Source organism: Poecilia formosa, unplaced genomic scaffold, assembly GCF_000485575.1.
Source record: "Poecilia formosa unplaced genomic scaffold, Poecilia_formosa-5.1.2 Scaffold24, whole genome shotgun sequence".
Lineage (NCBI taxonomy): Eukaryota > Metazoa > Chordata > Actinopteri > Cyprinodontiformes > Poeciliidae > Poecilia > Poecilia formosa.
The window spans coordinates 1,048,287-1,065,744 of record NW_006799963.1 but is presented as its reverse complement, the minus strand read 5'-3'; the positions used below and the strand labels follow the sequence as shown (position 1 = coordinate 1,065,744).

Below are 17,458 nucleotides of genomic sequence, written 5' to 3'. Positions count from 1 at the left end.
ATATTTGTTAAAGGTCAGTGGCTCATGTTCTCAGTTAAAGAAGTAAATTTCCACCAACAATTTTCTAGAAAAAAAACTTGGACATTTCTGACTTTCAAAAGTCAATTTTGGGAGCTCAGAAATTTATGGGTTTTTTTTTGTTTGTTTGTTTTTTGGTGGAAATTTTCTGTCCAAATCTACAATGGCGCTAAGACGTCAGCGTTATCACAAACAGGTCAGATTATTTTAAGGGAGTAGTTTCCAGTGACCAGCAGTCTATTCACTATTTACAAACTACTTTTTGCCGGGTTTTTTTTTTTGTCTTCCTCTACATTTAAACAGACACATTCATGTTCTCATAACGATAAAGTCTGAATTCAGCGCTTGTTTTTATTAAACCAGTTTTAATTTACATAAAATCAGAATTAACTGCATCACACTCCATCATTGAACAGATCAGCCAGTGTTGTCAGACATAATTATATTCAAGCCAAGTTAATTAATGATAAGAACTAGAGTATAAGTGTTAGACTTGTTGAGTGCAACATACAGAGAAATAAAAAAAAAGTCATCAACAAACTTGCATTTCTTTAACTTCAAAGTCCAAATTAAACCCCCCATTTCCTTATCCTTCACATACGAAGAAAAATAATCAGTCGGTTCGCTCCAGCAAAATCTGCAAAACAGATTTACCTGCTTTCAATCATCCTGCCTGCGATATTTCTTTCCCACAAGACAGATTAAACACCATACTTTTCCTGTCTCAAACCTGCAAAGTCGTCAGTATTTAACACTATTTTAAAAATATAAAATTCAATGTGTTCATGGCAGATACCTTTACTGAATCTATAAGCTTTATGCAAAAACCAGAAACAGGAAGGAAGGGAAAAAAGAAGGCTTTGTAACAAAGAAAATAAGGAAGGACGTAATGAAGGATAAGAGGTAGAAAAAGATGAAATGAAGGAAAGAAGAAATGAGGGGAGTGTACAAGGAAGAAGGTAAGAAAAAGGTAGGAAAAAAGAAAGCAGATGAGGGCAAAGGAGAGGAGGAAACAAGGAAAAAAGAGCACATTTAGGCAACGGAAAAGCAAGTTAAATCTGAAAATATATTTTTTCTCGACACTTTTTCAGACCAGGAAAATAATAAAATCAAATTCCAGACTTTTCCAGACTTGGTCGGAGCCCAGTCAATGGGCATTCAAGGGAATGAATGAGGGGTTAATTTGGAGCTCAGGGGCCCTCTTCAGCTCCCCAACATGGAGCATGCTCATTGGGCCCTTTTTCCCAAAAAGACAACTTTTCTGTCTCCAGTAAAGGCCAATATACATACGCCTATAAACATGATCAACACCTCTACTGCGGTTTGTTTGTATCCGTGTAGCATCAGCTGACGCTACTCATCTAGAAGTATCAAGTCGGAGGAAATGCAGAGAAAACGAGCCCTTCTGTGATTCCAAACATGCAGACAGGAATGTTTCATGGTTGACATCCGGGATAAACAGAAGGCTTACACGGATCCAATCCAGCTTCATAATTAAGACTCAAAGTGTCAGGATAAATTACTGATTAAACTTAACGACGACATAAATAGTATAAATAGTTCTAGCTCCAGGCCAGACTTTGCTGCCATCTTTACTGAGACGTTTTTGATCAGAATGTGTGATTTATGTTCACAGGCCCATCCCCCTAAACTTGAAGACTTTGGTCGGATTAACTCGTTAATGTTACAAAGCAGAATATTCAAAGTGCTCTTCTCTCGTCGCCACGCTACATAGCAGACTGGATCGCTCCGGCCACCGAGTCTGGCATTAAAAAACAAAACTCAGATGCCCCAAAGAAATTAAAACCTAAGAGTATTTACAATGTGTTTTTGTTGTTGTTTTTCCTGTTACAGCTGCTGTTCCCCATCAGGCTCCAGTGCCAGATTGGAGAGTTAACCCACAAGTTATAAAAAACAAACAAAAAAAAAAAATTAACCTTGATTCTTCTACACTTCTGAGCGCTTTTTGTCTTCTCACCCACATCAAATACATAAAAAAAATAGGAACAGTAACAAATGACTGCCGCCTGCAGCCGGAGGATGCAGCCTCTACCACAGACACACAGACACAGAGGTGTAGCTGAATGCTGGTGTGTCTCATGACAGAAAATGAAGAGCTTCCTGGATGTGTGTGGATGTTGTTAATGTTCAGAAGTAAATCTAAGTGTTCGGAAAAAAGGAAGAAAAAAACGGAGAGATGTGAAGTCTGAGGCAGCTCAAGCAGTCTGTCTGCGTCTGGAATGACAAAGAGTGTGATATGTTAGGAAGCATAAAGTCCGTTACAGCCCTTTTCATCTCCAGTCGTCCTCCGGTTTGTTTCCATATTGCTACGTCTCTCTCCCTCTCCTCCTGCGAACAAACACGAAAGACGGGCATCTGTTTGCGTGGCGGCGCTGCGGCAGCCTTCTCTTTTATGTCTCTGGGTTTGGGGTGGCTAGCAGCGGCACGTTGTCCCTCCTCCTCCGGCCCAGCGGGGGGCGCCGGTACTGCTCCCCGTCGCCCAGCGTCTGAGGCAGCGGCTTCCTCTTGCTCTCGGGCAGCAGCAGGATGGAGAGCACGGCCAGGAGCGCCAGGGACGAGTAGATGACGTGGTGCAGGAAGTAGCCGTAGTGGTTCCGCAGGTCCATGATCGGGGAGCTGAGGCGGCCCACGCAGCCCAGGGCGAGCACCACGCCCACGCCGGTGCCCCTGGACACACACCAACACACACACTCATCCTCAACGCCTTCATTTTGGATCAATTTTTTATTTTTTTGACAGATTGAAGCAGAGGTCTGGCTCTATATAACTTTAACAAAAAATGGTAAAGAAGTCATTGATGATTTTAAATATGGCTAAGATAATAAATTTAGGTTTTGGCTATTTTTTGTTGTCATTTCAAGAAATAATAGCAATGAATTTCCACAATGACACTAAACCTACTAGGGATATTTTTTTTTACCCATTTTTCCACAAGTTTCCACAAATAACATGTAAAAACTCTAAAGTAGCAAAAAAGGAGTTTCTTAAAAAAACAATCTTAAGTGGAAATTTTTCAAAAAGTACAAGTTGCTTTTCTTCAATTTGTCATGTGACATTATTGGCTCTAACTGAAGTTTAGCTGCATACACCTGGGTTGGCAAGATGACACAGTAAGTGTTCAATACTTTTAGGATTTCCTGTAATCCACACAGGTTCGTATATCTTGCTTCTATTTGCTAAACGCCAGAAAACTTAGCGAGAACACTTTTTTTAGAGATTGTTTGAAACTTGTGTCTTTGTATTTTGAAAATATCTGAATTAGTTCAATTGCCCGGTATTACAGAACTGTGTAGTTTGAACATCTTTCAAGGACTTTAAATAGAAATCCACCACTTTCTAAACTTTGAAAACACCTAATTGAAATTCAAGCATTTTTATACTGGTCCCTATTGACACGACATATCCTCTGCTCCCTCGTGACTTACTGCATTTCTAATGCTCTTAGCTTGGAAAGTGTTCTGCTAGTGTGCTTGTTACCTGATGACGGTGGGCATGATCTCTGCGGTGAAGAGGATGCAGAGCGATGCAGTGGCTTGGGAGGAGAAAAGACCCAGCACTGAGAAAACCGTGATGGCCGTCTCACTGAGATCTGTGATGGAGGAGAAGAGAAAGTGTTGACAACGTGAAGGTGATGCGTCTCATGCGATTGAATCGACTCGGTCAGCTCGACTTCCTTCGGCTTGTAAAGGAGCAAAGACCCACCCAGCAGTCTAATCAGAACCTTGTTCGCTGTTGATGAGTGATTAAAGCGCAGCCTCTGACACGGCTTTGACTTTGCTCTCACTGCAGTGTCCTACATAAACCAGATGTGTTATTTACCAGCCACTAGGGGGAGACAGATTCTGAAATGTGCATTTCCACAATGTGATGGAAAAACAATGTGTATAGTTTGGACTTTTCCACGAACCAAGCAGACTGGTGTGCTGTTTATCGTTTTCATAATGGATGAAGTTCAGTTTGATCTTGCAGGTGAATGTGGGCTAAAATGAAATCTCCATCATTAGAGGTAGGACTTTAATCCCAACATAAGCCTCATTTAATCATTCCCTAGCAGCAGGAGATGAAAAGATCCTGTTTCCACCTTGTTGGACTATTAATAGTCTCTCCTGTTTGAGTGTAGATTTATGCAAAATAACAATTATTAAAAAAAAAGAAAACAAGACAAAGCCCCCCGCTGCCCTCTAAAAACCAGCTTACACTCCATGAGTCCCAGGAGAATCAAAGAGGCCAGGCCCGTCGTCGTCATGAACAGGAGCAGGATGCCACGGCGACCGCACCTGTCCACCGTTGCCCAGAGCAGCACCCAGGCCCCGCCCCCCGCGCTCACGGACAGCAGGTACGTCCAGTAGAAGCTGGGGGCGGTGCCTCTGACGTCACCACGGAAAGAGCTGTAGCAGTGACTAATGCCGTGAGAGATGAATCTGAGGAGAGAGGACATGGGGGGGGAATGAAGAGTGAGCGTCCACGCAGGTTTAGAGTCCATCACAAGGCTGCAGGGATGACATACGAGACTGCAGCACGCCTGTACACAAAGCGCTGCGCTGACACAAAACACTGTCCCGGCACTAAATTAGTGCGGGGTGACTTACGAGGTGAAGCCGAGGACGCAGATGTTCTTCCAGATGTTCTTACTGTGGAAAAGTTCGGGGAAGGACAGGTGGGGGCGGGAGGAGGGGGCCGGCTCCGAGTCCAGCTCTGCGGAACAACGGGACCAAAACCATCAAAGTTCAACCGTACTGTAGAACCCCTGCCTTCCTAAAATACACGCCAAAGCTACAAAAATTTTACCGATTTAGAAAGGGGAAAATGTTTTTTTTTTTTAAACTGATAAATATTTAAGGACTGTCAGTTTTCTGTTGAAGTAAACCCAGTCTGTTGCACCGAGTCACTGATTTAGTAGGAAAAATTCCTGGATGAGCATTTGGTGACAGAGGACCGTTAATAGTAATATTTACAATAACCAGTAGTTTAATCAAAGTGCTTTACAATGGGTGAAATAAGATAAAACAGGGGGGAAAAAATAAGAAATAGACTACAGTAAAAAGATAATAAAAACGTCACACTACGGAGTATTAATTGTTCTGTGAATAACTGATTTCATTGCGGCATTAACTTTTCAGCAATTAGTCAAACCAATGATGCACATGGCGACAGTGGAAAGGAAAATGCCTTTTTAACAGGAAGACCCTTATGCAGAATAATTATGCTGCACAGCATGAGTGCACTTATTCTGCTTTTAGAAATGTCACTGATAGAAAAATGTCTCTGTCATGTTGGAAGTGACTCTGGTTTTGAGTGCTGTGCATGTTTCCACTAATAATTTATATAGACATCATTTTTAGTTCAAATCAGGGTTCCTACACATTTTATACATTAAAATGTCCCACTTCTCTCAAATACAAAGAGTTCTCAGATATATTTAGACAATTTTTCATGTTTGTATACAAAGATTTGTTGTGAATTAATGGCAGAGATTTCTTTAGCACAGCTACTGTGGCATAGTTTTACCACTAATTCTTCTTCAACACATATTTATTCAACAAGGATCCTATTAGAAAAAAATAAATAAATGAATAAAACTACCTACATTTCGATCTTTTGTATGCATTTTTATTTATTTTTTTTGCCATTTCTTATGTCATATGCTAGACAAAACATGAATCTGACTCCATCTTTGTTTTAGGAAACACACAGGGCTAAACTAATTTCCTCATGCCGCACAAATCAAAAAGCAGTTTCACTTGTTTGAGTTACCAAAACATAACTCCCATATATAATTACTGACAATACAGTTTATTCCCATCTACTAAGACAATAAAGCAATGAGGTTTGTGGAGGATAAGAACGATAAAGTCAGAGCTAAGCTAACAAAACAGAAGCTATAATGGAAACATCTGCTTCTATCCTGTAAACATGTTTATATGTAAATAAAGCCTGACTTAGGTTGTCTTCAACAGCAGCAGTATGTCATTATGGCTCATTATAGCTGCATTTTAAGGCAGGAAGCAAATGCGTTTAGCAAATCCTTGATTATAACTTAGCATTCACTGCATATTTACATAAAAAAATATCTAAAACATTATTTAACTGGTTCTGTTTTAAACATAAAATTAGCAACTATTCCTGCATCTGTGAATGTGACACTGATTATTAAAGTTTTGACAATGTTATCTATGACATGTATTAATGTGATTATGTAGCAAAGCCTCAGACAAATCTATAAAATAAACCATTATATTAGGCTTATTTCTGGCAGTCTGGTTTTTGTGGAAAAGAAGGCATAAAAAGGTGATATTAGTCAGGCATTCTGCTTGGACAGCCTGCAGCTGAACCGTCCACACAGCTGAATTTGTCATTTTGCATAAATAGAGGAATAATGTAGCAGCTGTAAGGAAGCAGAAACAATTTGCAGAGAAGCCAAACAGCAGATCTCAGATCAAAACTCCTGGACTTTTCTCTGGCATCATCTCACTAAAACAACTTTAAACCATACAGACTTTCATTTTGAAATCATAACTTAAAAATGCCACATTCAGTAATAAATGTAAATACTTTGAAATAAGTGGATACAGAAATCGCACAAAACCAATATTTATACACCTAATTGTTTTGAATCTTAATGAATCGATGGAGTAAAATATATTAAAATGTAAAAGAGTGCTTTTTATTTTCAAACGAAACTATATTTGTAAAAAGGAAAAGAAAATATGTATGGTTTAATAAAAACGTTACACTACTAAGAACAATCTTGACAGTGAGATAACACAATCAAAAGCTCTTTCTGCATTTAAAAGAAATCTGAACATTATTATGATGAAGCAATAAGCTGTTGAATAAGCTGATATTTTGTTGTGTATTTTCGATGCATTTCAAATAAGTCTGAAATAGTCTTCTGAGTTCAATAGCTAACCTTCTCTTTGTGTGAATAGGGAGCAGATATTAGAAGTATATACTTCTTTCTTCTCTTTTTCATTCCCGATGCCTTTCAGCTGCTCATATTTATTGAGTGAATGAAATGAAATAAAATGAAAAGTGAAATGGTGCGTAAACTGAACACGGGCTCACATCACCAGACTCCGAGGCGAGTTTGTAAACAAACCTGTGAAGCTCTCGTCGTCCCTCAGGTCTCTGTTGGAGTTCCTCCTCTCGCTGAACGCGTTCATGTCCGCGGATCGCTCCGACAGGAGGAGCCAGCGAGGGGACTCTGGGAACACACCGGGAACGCTGCAGCAGGGGGAAACCCAACACATAATCACCCTTCAGCCTCAAACGGAATTATTTGAAAGCCGGGGAGCTTTTGCGCCACCGATTTATTCCATGAGCCAAAGAAATAAACAAGTCAGCAAGTGGTGCAAATCTTTAATCCTTTCTTATTAAAAATTTGAGGATTATTGCCGCAAATCTGCCGATAATCTCGTTTAATTTGGTTAGGAGGAGCGGCGAGGGCTTGCTGGAAACTTGGCCCGTTGAATGAAGTGGTCCTAATGTGTCTTGACGCGAGCAAGGAGTAGATCGATACAACCTGACAGAGCTTTCTGCGAGCCAGCTGGCCGTAGGACACGGGTCCTTTTAATACAGACTCAACGATTTATCAATTTGGGCGAGCGGTCGTACCCGTAGCTGAGGAAGAGCGTCAGAGGGGCCGCCCCGGCTCCCAGCAGGCCCCTCCAGGACTGGCAGCCGAGGGCCACGGCCAGCAGCAGCAGCTCCCCCGCCACAGTCATGAACCCGGCCAGCATGGTCGCCACAAGCCTGAGCGACGGCTCGCACAGCTCCAGACCTGCCGAGCGAGAAAACATCACTGCTTCCGATTTCCGCTGCTCTGAGATGCTTATTTTTTTCCCCACGGTTCACTTTTTGACTTACAAATGCGTCCCACTCTCTGTGCGTGTTAAACCAGCCGAGTAATTGCACGCTGATATTTACAAATTCGGTCTTTTGACGCCAGTTCCGAGCGCCAATTAAAAGCTAATTATGGAGATTTAACTAGGCGAGTCTGAGCCGACACACCAGACTGAGCTGGATGAAAGCATTCACTGCTACAAACAGGCAAACATGAGGATGCCATTTTTTGCTTGTTTGACCGATGTGTAAAAAATTTTTTTAAATTAATAATAATAAAAGTATTCACACCCATTGAACTGTTTCCCTTTTTGTCACTTTGTAACCACAAACTTTATGGGGATTTGATGTGGTGCATTCGTACGAAGCAGGACAAAGCTGTGGAATGTAAGGGAAGGATTCGTTGCTTTCACTGATTTTTATTAGAAAAAATCTGAGAAGTGCGGCATGCTTTTACATTTTTTTGTAGACTCTCCCTTTTGTTGCATCAAGTCATTGATCAGCTGTACACATCAATTAAAGTGGATCAGACGAGTTTATTCCCATCAATTTAAAAGCTGTGCCACATATTCTAATTGTATTCAGGTCTGGAGTTTGACTGGGCCATTCTAATACATGCTTTAATGTAAACCAAGTGATGGGAGTTTGACTGAACTTCAGTGTCATGTATTTTTGCAGGATTGTCCTGCATTTAGCTCCAAGCATTTCCTCATCAGCTTCAACCAGCTTCTCTATCCTTGCTGAAGAAGCATTCCCACAGCATGATACTCCCACCTTAAATAGGATGTCTTATGGCTTTCTTTTTGTATTGTTGATTTTTCTTGTTGCCATATCGACAAATTCTCCCACCTAAGCTCTGGATATCTGCAGCTCCTCCAGAGTTACCTTGCCAGCTTAGGTGGACCGCTGTAGCTTGCTAGGTGCCATTTGATTTTATGATACGAGAGTAAAAAGGGCCAAATACAAATGCATGCCACACGTTTCATTTTTTTTTTTTTTTTTTTTAGGAAAAGATTAGGAAAACCCATGTATAGATGTCCTTCCAATTCATAACTATGCACTACATGCCACATTATGTTGGTCTATGATCTAAAATCTCCCAAAAATTCAGGTTGGAGTGTAACAAAATATGGAGTATTACATCAAGAGTAAATGAAACTTTAACCATGGCTGGTGAGATGGATTAATTATGCTCTAGTTAGCAATTATTTACATGTCACAAGTCTCCATAGCTTATTAAGCCTCATAAATTTGTGACGTTTTCAGAGTTTTTACAACCAGTCCCAAAAGCAGTTCCCGTTAAACAGAAAAAAGCCTCCTGCTGCTGTCAACAAATAAAAAAACCATAGTGAGAGCCACTGGATTATTAGCTTTTTGTATGTAGAAATGCATGTCTGGCTGCGTATGACTTGGATGATACGTCAATAACTGGGTATACTTACGGGCGATGTACAGAGTTAGGTAGACCCCTGCGCTGGCAGCAGCCAGGCAGAAGCGCATGACGATGAAGATGGAAGGGTACGGGGAGACGCACACCAGCACCCCAAACACCACCGACAGAGTCAGAGAGATCAGCAGGGTCTTGGACCTGCCCAGCCTGCAGAACCACGGAGACACAAAGCTGAGACACGTAACTACTAACATAGTTAAACCTTTAATGTTGGGGAACAAAACAGCTCATATTTGTGTACTGAGCTGATTTAAGTGAGAACTGTTTATCCTCAAGACAAATACCTTCTTGAAAACTAAAGAAGGAGAACTAGACAACCCTGACTATAAATCATTGTGATAATTTGCCGATGTTTCGCTGATTTGCGGTTTGGCACCTTCTTGCTCCTGTTGTAGGCTCTGCGTTGGGAGCCCTGAGGAGGCAGCATTAAATTACTGGCATTAACAAACGCATGCAACGCTCAGCTGGTCAGGAAATGAATGAGGGCTATTAGCTGATTGAAATGACATCATCGCTCTCCCAGCTTAGCTCTCCCAGTGACACAGTGGATGCAGGCCAGCAGTGCATTGTGGGAGTGTGGGTGGAGCTTAAAAAAAAAAAAAAGTCAGCCACAGCTGGTGACTTTTTAGGGCTAATTGCTTCGTCTCACATCGGTGAGGTTTACTTTAGTACTTTAGTAAACATCACATTCCAGTTTCTTACAGTAATTAAAATAAAGAGGAAAGAACTTGAAGTCCATGATTTGTGCTGTTTTAATCACAAGCTCTAATGCAAATTATTTCAGATTTTCTGTGGCACATGACAGGATAATTGTAAGGAGAGGGAAAATTTATGCAAGTTTTTTTTTTTTTTTTTTTTAAATATTCCAACCAGCTTCCCATCAAATCCGACCAGCATCCATGCAGCATGATTCTGCCACCACCAAGTTTTACAAAAGGTTTGGCAAACTAAACAACCAAAAGTATTCCCTTGCCTTCCTTCACTTGTACATGAACTTGAGTGACGCAAGAAACAAAGAATGAGAGAGAGAGAAAGAAAGTAAAAAGAGAATGGAAAAAAAATATCAAAGAAACAAAGGTCCAATTGTCTTTAAAAGAAATAAGCTACACATCCGAATAAATGGATGTGAGAGAATGTTGTTAAGTTTACCTGTCGGCTGTGTAGCCCAGGCTGAGGCATCCAGTCAGGACGCCCAGGATGAAGCACACCTCCTCCACCGGAACCAGCCAGTACTGGCCGCACACCAGATCCCACTGGACAGACGGAGAGAGAGGTCTGTCAGAGACGATCTGCTTGAGTCAGGACCAGTATTTATGATTTTTTTAAGAAAAGTCAGAGTCAATAAGCATCAAGAGTCTCAAGAGATGGATACACCATATAAACAGAAAGCTGTAGTTGATGATTAAGAGGTAAAACAGCAGTGAAACCAAACTTAATGCAGGTCTGGAGTTCAACAAAAGAAGGATTAACACCCACTGAGCAAATACAGAAGGCTCTGATTCTTTTATGTAATGTAAAGGTAAATAACTGTGCTGAAAGTGCAGTGTGGTCACATACGAGCAGAGATAGAAAGTTGAAGCACCTTTGTTTAATACACCAGGTTTCTGCTCTCGGTTCAGTTTCATCTCCCCAAATTGATCCATTGATTTGCATTTACAGCTGAGCACTGCTGGAGGATGGGGGGGGGAGATAACACGGTTCTGATGATCCGGTCTATAGGGAGTTCGAGGAGAGGGCTAAACATTAAGAGGCCTCGCATGACTGGAAACCGTGTGGCGCAACAGAAAAAGGCCCGTCACATAATACCAGTTGTCCTGTTGCCGAGTAACGACATCACAACGGTGGACGCTGGGACAAAGGGCGGCGCGACGTCGCATGTCTCTCATGCGCCTGGAATGCTTTGCACGACAAGAGCGGAGCGGGAATGAGCACAAACGAGTTCAGAGACTCCCCCGACTGGTTTGGCGGGAGCAGAAAGAAACCTGCAGTCAGGCATGAAGCTGCCACATCCGAGCCTGTTTGGCTCAATGTGGATGACTCCCAAAACAAAGAATCACCGAGTCGGCTTTAGTTTACTTTTGCTTCTCTTCATATTTATGTAATTTCATCTCAGCATGAATTCATTTGTTCTGTGAAGGCCTCAGTTTGTTAAAGAGAACCAACAACATCATGAAGACCACGATTCTGTCACAATAAATGCCATCTCGAGGCGTCAAGATTTACTATAATTACATTTTTCTCTTAGGTTTGGCACACCAAGTTAAAATGAAATCAAAGGTTAAACAATGTTCAGACAGGACAGAGTTATGCGGAAGTGCAGTTATTTTCTCACACGTAATATGTCAGCACAAGGTGAGTGGGACTTTGAATAAAGCCAAATGAATCCAAGTCAGCCTTAACTTAACAGCCTGTACTGTGTGGAAACAGGCGATACTTATTGATCTGGAGCTGATCGGGAGCTTGTCCCGTCTTACTTTAAACACACTGCTACCCGCGTCAGCACAGTGAAGCAAGCTGCACAGGAAGGAGGAAAAGATCTCACACACACACAAACACACAGAGACAGCAAAGCATCCTGTCTGTAAACCTGAGTGTGAACACTGTTTTAACAACACGGATGCTTTTGCATCCAAATGCGTCCCTTGGCAGCGCTTGGAGAATCTTCCGTTTGCTGCAGTGGTGTGGGTGGATCACCAGCACACTGCCCTCATACCGTGGACTGGAGGACTGGGTGGGGTTCCTTACAGCAGCATGGTCAGAAATGGAAAAACGGAGTGATGGGCAGAGGGCACGGACACCGACTGTTGTGCTGCGTGGTGCAGATGCAGCAGAAATGTATGAAGAATTGTTCACAAACAGGGAGCTACAGAGATCTGCGCAACGTATTTGGGAAAGAAGCAGCTGTAATTACAGTTAGTTTCAGGAGAGAGGTCGGCTGAAAGGTTGGAGACACAAAGCCGTGTCCTTGAGGTTTAGGTGCTCAGAGCTGGGAAGCAAAAATGATTAACGCTGCACATAACAGGTCACAGAGGAAAGCTGTTAAATAAACTATTTACCCTGTATGCTTTTATTTTACTTAATGCCTCAGTTTCCATTTATATCAGCGCAGCAGCTCTCCCTCTGTAATCAGGATCGTCCTCTACAATAATGGAAATTCTCATCTTGGACATTCCAAACATGCTCCTTCAAATTCTTCTTCGCACAACGATCTAAATAAAGCTGAACTGCTGTTAAGACTATCCACATTATATTCTTGTGCTTTAGTGTTACCAAAGTAACACAGAACAGGACCTAAACTTGCTCAGTTTGTTGTAAAAAAAGGCATTCCTATTCATTTGTAGCACGTTTTGTTGAAGTATGTGGTTGTGTTTTTTTGTTTTTTTTTTCAATCACTCTAATCTGCTTTAAAGCCAACAGAAAAGCCACCTTGTTAAGTTGTATGCTATTATGGGCAAACAATGAAATGAGCTAAATTAAATATGAGCTTTCGTAAAAGCTCTGAACTGTGCAAAAGAGCACTTTGCACTTCAGCAAATCTTAAACAAACTGAACAGCCTGATGGTTTTTATCCTATTCAAACAGTGAAATGCTAAATGATCTCCTCTGCTTTCTAAGGCAAGCCATTTTAGCATTTACTGGTCAAAACCGTTTTGCAAACAGCAGCAGCTTGCTATACAAGAAACGTTTCAGATATATTTACCATAATTTATCCAAGATTCTGAGATATTTTAAGCTTATTTCTCACAAGCAGCAATAATTCAAGGCATCTTAAAATGAAATTTCAACTTGCAAAAATGTAATTCTTGATATCATTAGAGGTGTTTTTTTATTATTAACACAGGTCACATCTTTATTAAACTTTGTTTAGCTTATCCAAATGACTGAGACTTTGAGTTTTCTACATGTTCTTAGGTAAAGGAAAATGATTTGCATGAAACAGGTGGCTGATTTTAAAGATAGTGACTGCACACACTCACCTTTGTTCCCTTGCTCTGTGTATGTTTCAGTAAATTAGAATCAATAACTTAGACAACATTTATCAATTTAAGAAAAAAAAAAAAAATCATTCCACACCATGGAGGAAGTCTGCTTGGGAACCAAAAGGATGTAAGGAATTTCCCTGATTTTTGATAAATGACAGAGCCAAAGTCAGAGGAAGATTTTCACAATAAATAAAACTTGCACTAAAAAAAAACACAGCAAACTTCTTTTCGCCGTTTAGGAAGAACCAAAGCTCTGCGCATGTATTTTTTATTATTGTACTTCAAATGAATGGGAGCCAAAGGCTGTCTGGAATGTTTTGTATGTCGTCCTGTTTAAACAAGACCAGGACCAGAACCAGAACCAAACACTGAGAAGCAATGTTGAGTTCCTATGCTCCTCTAATCAGGAACAAACTTTCAGAAAACTACAAACCAGCCGAAATACTGAATTCCTTTAAATCAAGGTTAAAAACCCCTTCTGTTTAGATATTCAATGCTGTATACGTTTGATGATTTTGATGATGGCCTTTGATAGAATGTGATGTTTATTGCTTGTTTCATAAATGGCGACTGTATGATGTTTTTACGACGCAGCGCTCTTTGAACTGCCTTGTTGCTGAAATGTGCTACATAAATAAACATGACTTGACCTTGCAGCCTGGAAAACACTAATGTTCCTGTGTTGCGGCACAAGAGATTTATCCGGTTGTCCCTTGAGGTCAAATAAGTTTGTGAAGCTGAATCAAAGTTTAGCACAACGCTGCAGAAAGTGAAGCTGCAAGCTCAGCAGGACTCTGCAGTAGAGACGGGCGGAAAAAAAAAAAAAAAAAAAGCTGCAAGCTCAGCAGGACTCTGCAGTAGAGACGGGCGGAAACAAAAAAAAAAAAAGGTTTCTCAGCATTTAAGCCCTAAGTACTAACTAAAAGAAAAGACTTTGACAGTTGAGCAGCTAGGCTGAAGCGTTACCTCGGTGACGATGTTGTTCTTCAGCCCCTCCGTCACATTGTAGTCCCACCCGGACTCGCAGTCCACCACGGCCGACTGGCTGCCGTTGGCGTACTGCTTGCACTGGGACGGGCTCCCGGTCTCCCCGGGCCGCGCGCCCTTCTCCCAGGGCAAGGAGGCGTTCAGCGCCTCCAGCGAGGGCGACGGGCCCGGCAGGCGGCAGTGGTGGGGCGGCGAGAGTGTGATGAGGGGGTCAGAGGAGAGCAGGAAGGCCAGGAAGAGGTTAGGGAGGATGGAGAGCGCGATCAGCACGCGCTGCTTCTTCCTGCCCAGAGCCAGCACCATCACCTCGCCCGTGGGAGGCAGCGAGGGGGGGGCCGGGATGGAGGAGGAGGACGGGGCCGGGGACGAGGGAGCGGGGGACGAGGGCAGGGACGGGGGAGGCGCCGGACATGGGGAGGGGGAGACGAGGGGAGGCGAGTCAGGGGAGGTCATCGTTTGTCGTTAAGGTCGGAGGTCCTCAGGCAGAATGGGAGGCGGAGCTCTGGGAGAGAAACAGATCACACAGTTATAAGTAACAACAGCAAGAAACCTAAGAAAAGTCTGTTTCTACCACTGAAAGCAGCAGATGTTTACAGGACAAGGAGCATCTTGAAAAGAACTCAAACTTTTTCACATTTTTATAATTACAACCACAAACGCTGGTTGGCATTTTACGTGCTCCGAGAAGTGGAATTTACAAACAACTGTTTGGACTTGGGGCTGGACGATGTGACTGGATAAACTTATCACGATAGAAGCGTTGACACTTGTCAATATCAATAGTTGTGTTTTATTTTAAATATCTGAAATACTGCCAAGCTTGTTGCGTGTTCTTCCCCGTTTTATTCAGTTTTCACTCCACGTTTGTTTATTTTTTAGCAGCTACGAGGCAGAGTGACAAACCCCAAACTGCTGCTGCACGAGTCACTCAACAGGTTGTTGCTAGGTAACCAATGAGCGAGTGAGTTGACACTACCCAGCTAGCATAGCAGTGAGAGGCTGAGCAGCTAAAGTCTGTCTTCTGCCTACATCTTCCAGAACGTTGTGCGATTCTGGATAGGAGTTCAGTCAATATTCTACATACTGAATATTTTATCAGACATATTATCTTTCGATATTGATCTATTGCAATACATATTGTTAATAATTTATTGTCCAGCCCTCTTTGGGGTACATTTATATTTCTGCAAATAATTCAATGTCAAATTAAAGCAATACAACAACAAGTGAAAATATTCTGAGAGGTCATAAATATTGTTTTTCTTAAGTACTATAGTAGAAAAGTTTTACTCCCTGTTTCGATCTTTTTCACACCAACTTAGACTTTATTAAGCCTCACTGAAATGTTTTAAACCTGTATTTGCAAACAAAATATTGTTTTGTTTTAAATATTTGGAGCATTTCCTACTTTTATGTGCTTGTTGTTATAGTCTTAAACTTTGTTTCTTTTTTGCTACTAGCACTGTGCTGTTCCTTGCGCCTCTGCTATATATCGTGTGTTTGTTTAACAGTAATTTTAAAAAAATGAGCAGCCATGTATGTTGCAAATAAAAGTAGATTGTTCATTTCCCATAATGCATTTTATTCCAGATGCAATCAGACCTCACTTCTCTGAGTTTCTGTTTTCACACTAAAAAAGAAGAGAGAGAATCTTGTTCAAAACCTCACTGAAAACTCCTCCATTTACTAATGTGAGCAATTTGTCCTTTTGAAGGTAAAACGTGTTCATTTGTTTGATATATTTCTTAAGTTATGATGTTGCTTATTTTGTTTTCTCTCTAACCTGGACCATATTTTTTACGTCACATCCAACACACAAGGTCACAGATTAAACAAAACCTGCAAAATGCATCGACTGATCCTGTCAGTGGCGTCAAAAGTGGGTTTAGGGGCGCTGTGCTAGAGCGGGCGCCAAACAACGGCATAAAAAATATATTTACAGTGACGTTTTCTGTATTTAACAGCTGTTTGCGCGTGTCTAAATGATGCAGTCCGTAACTCAGTCACGCCTTTTCTGTGTCCGCATACACTTCTGACAGTACAAAGTTCCTGTCCTGCTACATACCACACTGTCACTGAAAATACCATTGCAGAATCAAAACCATGAGATGGCACTCTCGGCTAACTTTCAGCTAAATACCTAAATAAAGCCTTATTGTGACTTATTATTAGCATGCTGTGTGCTTTCGGAGAATAGGGAGCTCTGATCTGGCATTGGGACAGCTTTTCTGTCCACATGGGGCTCCTTCAGGAGTTGCCGTGTTTTCTTTCCACAGAGCCAGGAAGTCTAACAGAAAAGGAATCCCACAGGGTTACATAAGAGCTTTTTTTTTTTTTTTTTTTTTTTTTTTAACAGGAGGTTGGAGGGGAAAGGACGTGGAAGGAATGTAACACACGGGGACAAGCTGGCTGGCCTCTGAAAACAGAGAGCAGCAGTGATGAAGGGGCCACTGTCGAGACACCTGCCCCGGAAAGCTAAACCACAACAAACAGATGCTATTACATCTGCCTGGTGCCTAAGATAAATACGCACCTTTCACTTACCGTTTATCAAAAGGCTGTTAAAGGAGAGCCAGAAAGAGCCAGTTGTTTCTTCCAAACACCCATGACATTGCGGGTTGAGTCAGAGTTTCACCGCATTCACCGTTTCTCAGCTGCGCCTCGGTGCCAACCTGCGTTTTCTAATAACAGAGCAGACATTTCTGTCCTGGAGAAGAAGGGCTTCGGTTTCTGGTGTCCTCCGGGGGCTTCCTTTGATTCAGGCAAGGGCGCTGGACCGATGTCAGTCCGGAGCTCAGCTAAAGCTCCGCCGCTTTGACATGTGATGCTCCCCGCCGCCGGGGGGGATGCTCGCTGGACTCTCCGCTCCTGAGTCCAGCCGTCACCGCTCCCTAGTTCAGTGTGGCTGTGTCAGTCCAAGTTTCGGAGAGCCGACATTACGACAGGAGCCAAAATAAATCACCCATGAATGTCTGCGACATCACCTTAAAAAGAAACGCGTCGCCTGGCGGACAAAGAGCGGATGGAAAACTGCGGAGAAGCCGCCTGTTTAAAGGGAGCAGCTCCACCGGCGGCGAAACACTTCGAGAAAAATCGGCTAAAACCGTGGAAACAGCGTCTCGTCGTAATACCGCTGCCAAAGATCGTGTGTGGTGAA

General features: G+C 42.0%; 1 protein-coding gene across 1 annotated transcript; it reads right to left on the bottom strand.

The window, feature by feature from the left end:
• Window positions 1-349: 349 nt before the first annotated feature.
• Window positions 350-17,458, bottom strand: slc22a17 (solute carrier family 22 member 17). Its single transcript, XM_007547974.2, has 10 exons — window positions 16,846-17,458; window positions 14,281-14,803; window positions 10,481-10,584; window positions 9,324-9,478; window positions 7,654-7,819; window positions 7,139-7,263; window positions 4,629-4,734; window positions 4,237-4,460; window positions 3,517-3,628; window positions 350-2,706 (listed from the first exon to the last, which is right to left on the bottom strand). The coding sequence occupies exons 2-10, from the start codon at window positions 14,752-14,754 to the stop codon at window positions 2,430-2,432; spliced, it is 1,743 nt and encodes a 580-aa protein (XP_007548036.1). The 5' UTR covers window positions 14,755-14,803; window positions 16,846-17,458; the 3' UTR covers window positions 350-2,429.

What these genes read in the sequence shown, in the direction of transcription:
- slc22a17 (XM_007547974.2), bottom strand. Translation starts at nt 14,754, where the DNA reads ATGACCTCCCCTGACTCGCCTCCCCTCGTCTCCCCCTCCCCATGTCCG. An exon ending in CTGGGCTACACAGCCGACAG is followed by an intron (nt 9,479 to 10,480) that starts GTAAACTTAACA and finishes GTGGTTCTGCAG; the next exon opens with GCTGGGCAGGTCCAAGACCC. An exon ending in GGACGACGAGAGCTTCACAG is followed by an intron (nt 4,735 to 7,138) that starts GTTTGTTTACAA and finishes GTTGTTCCGCAG; the next exon opens with AGCTGGACTCGGAGCCGGCC.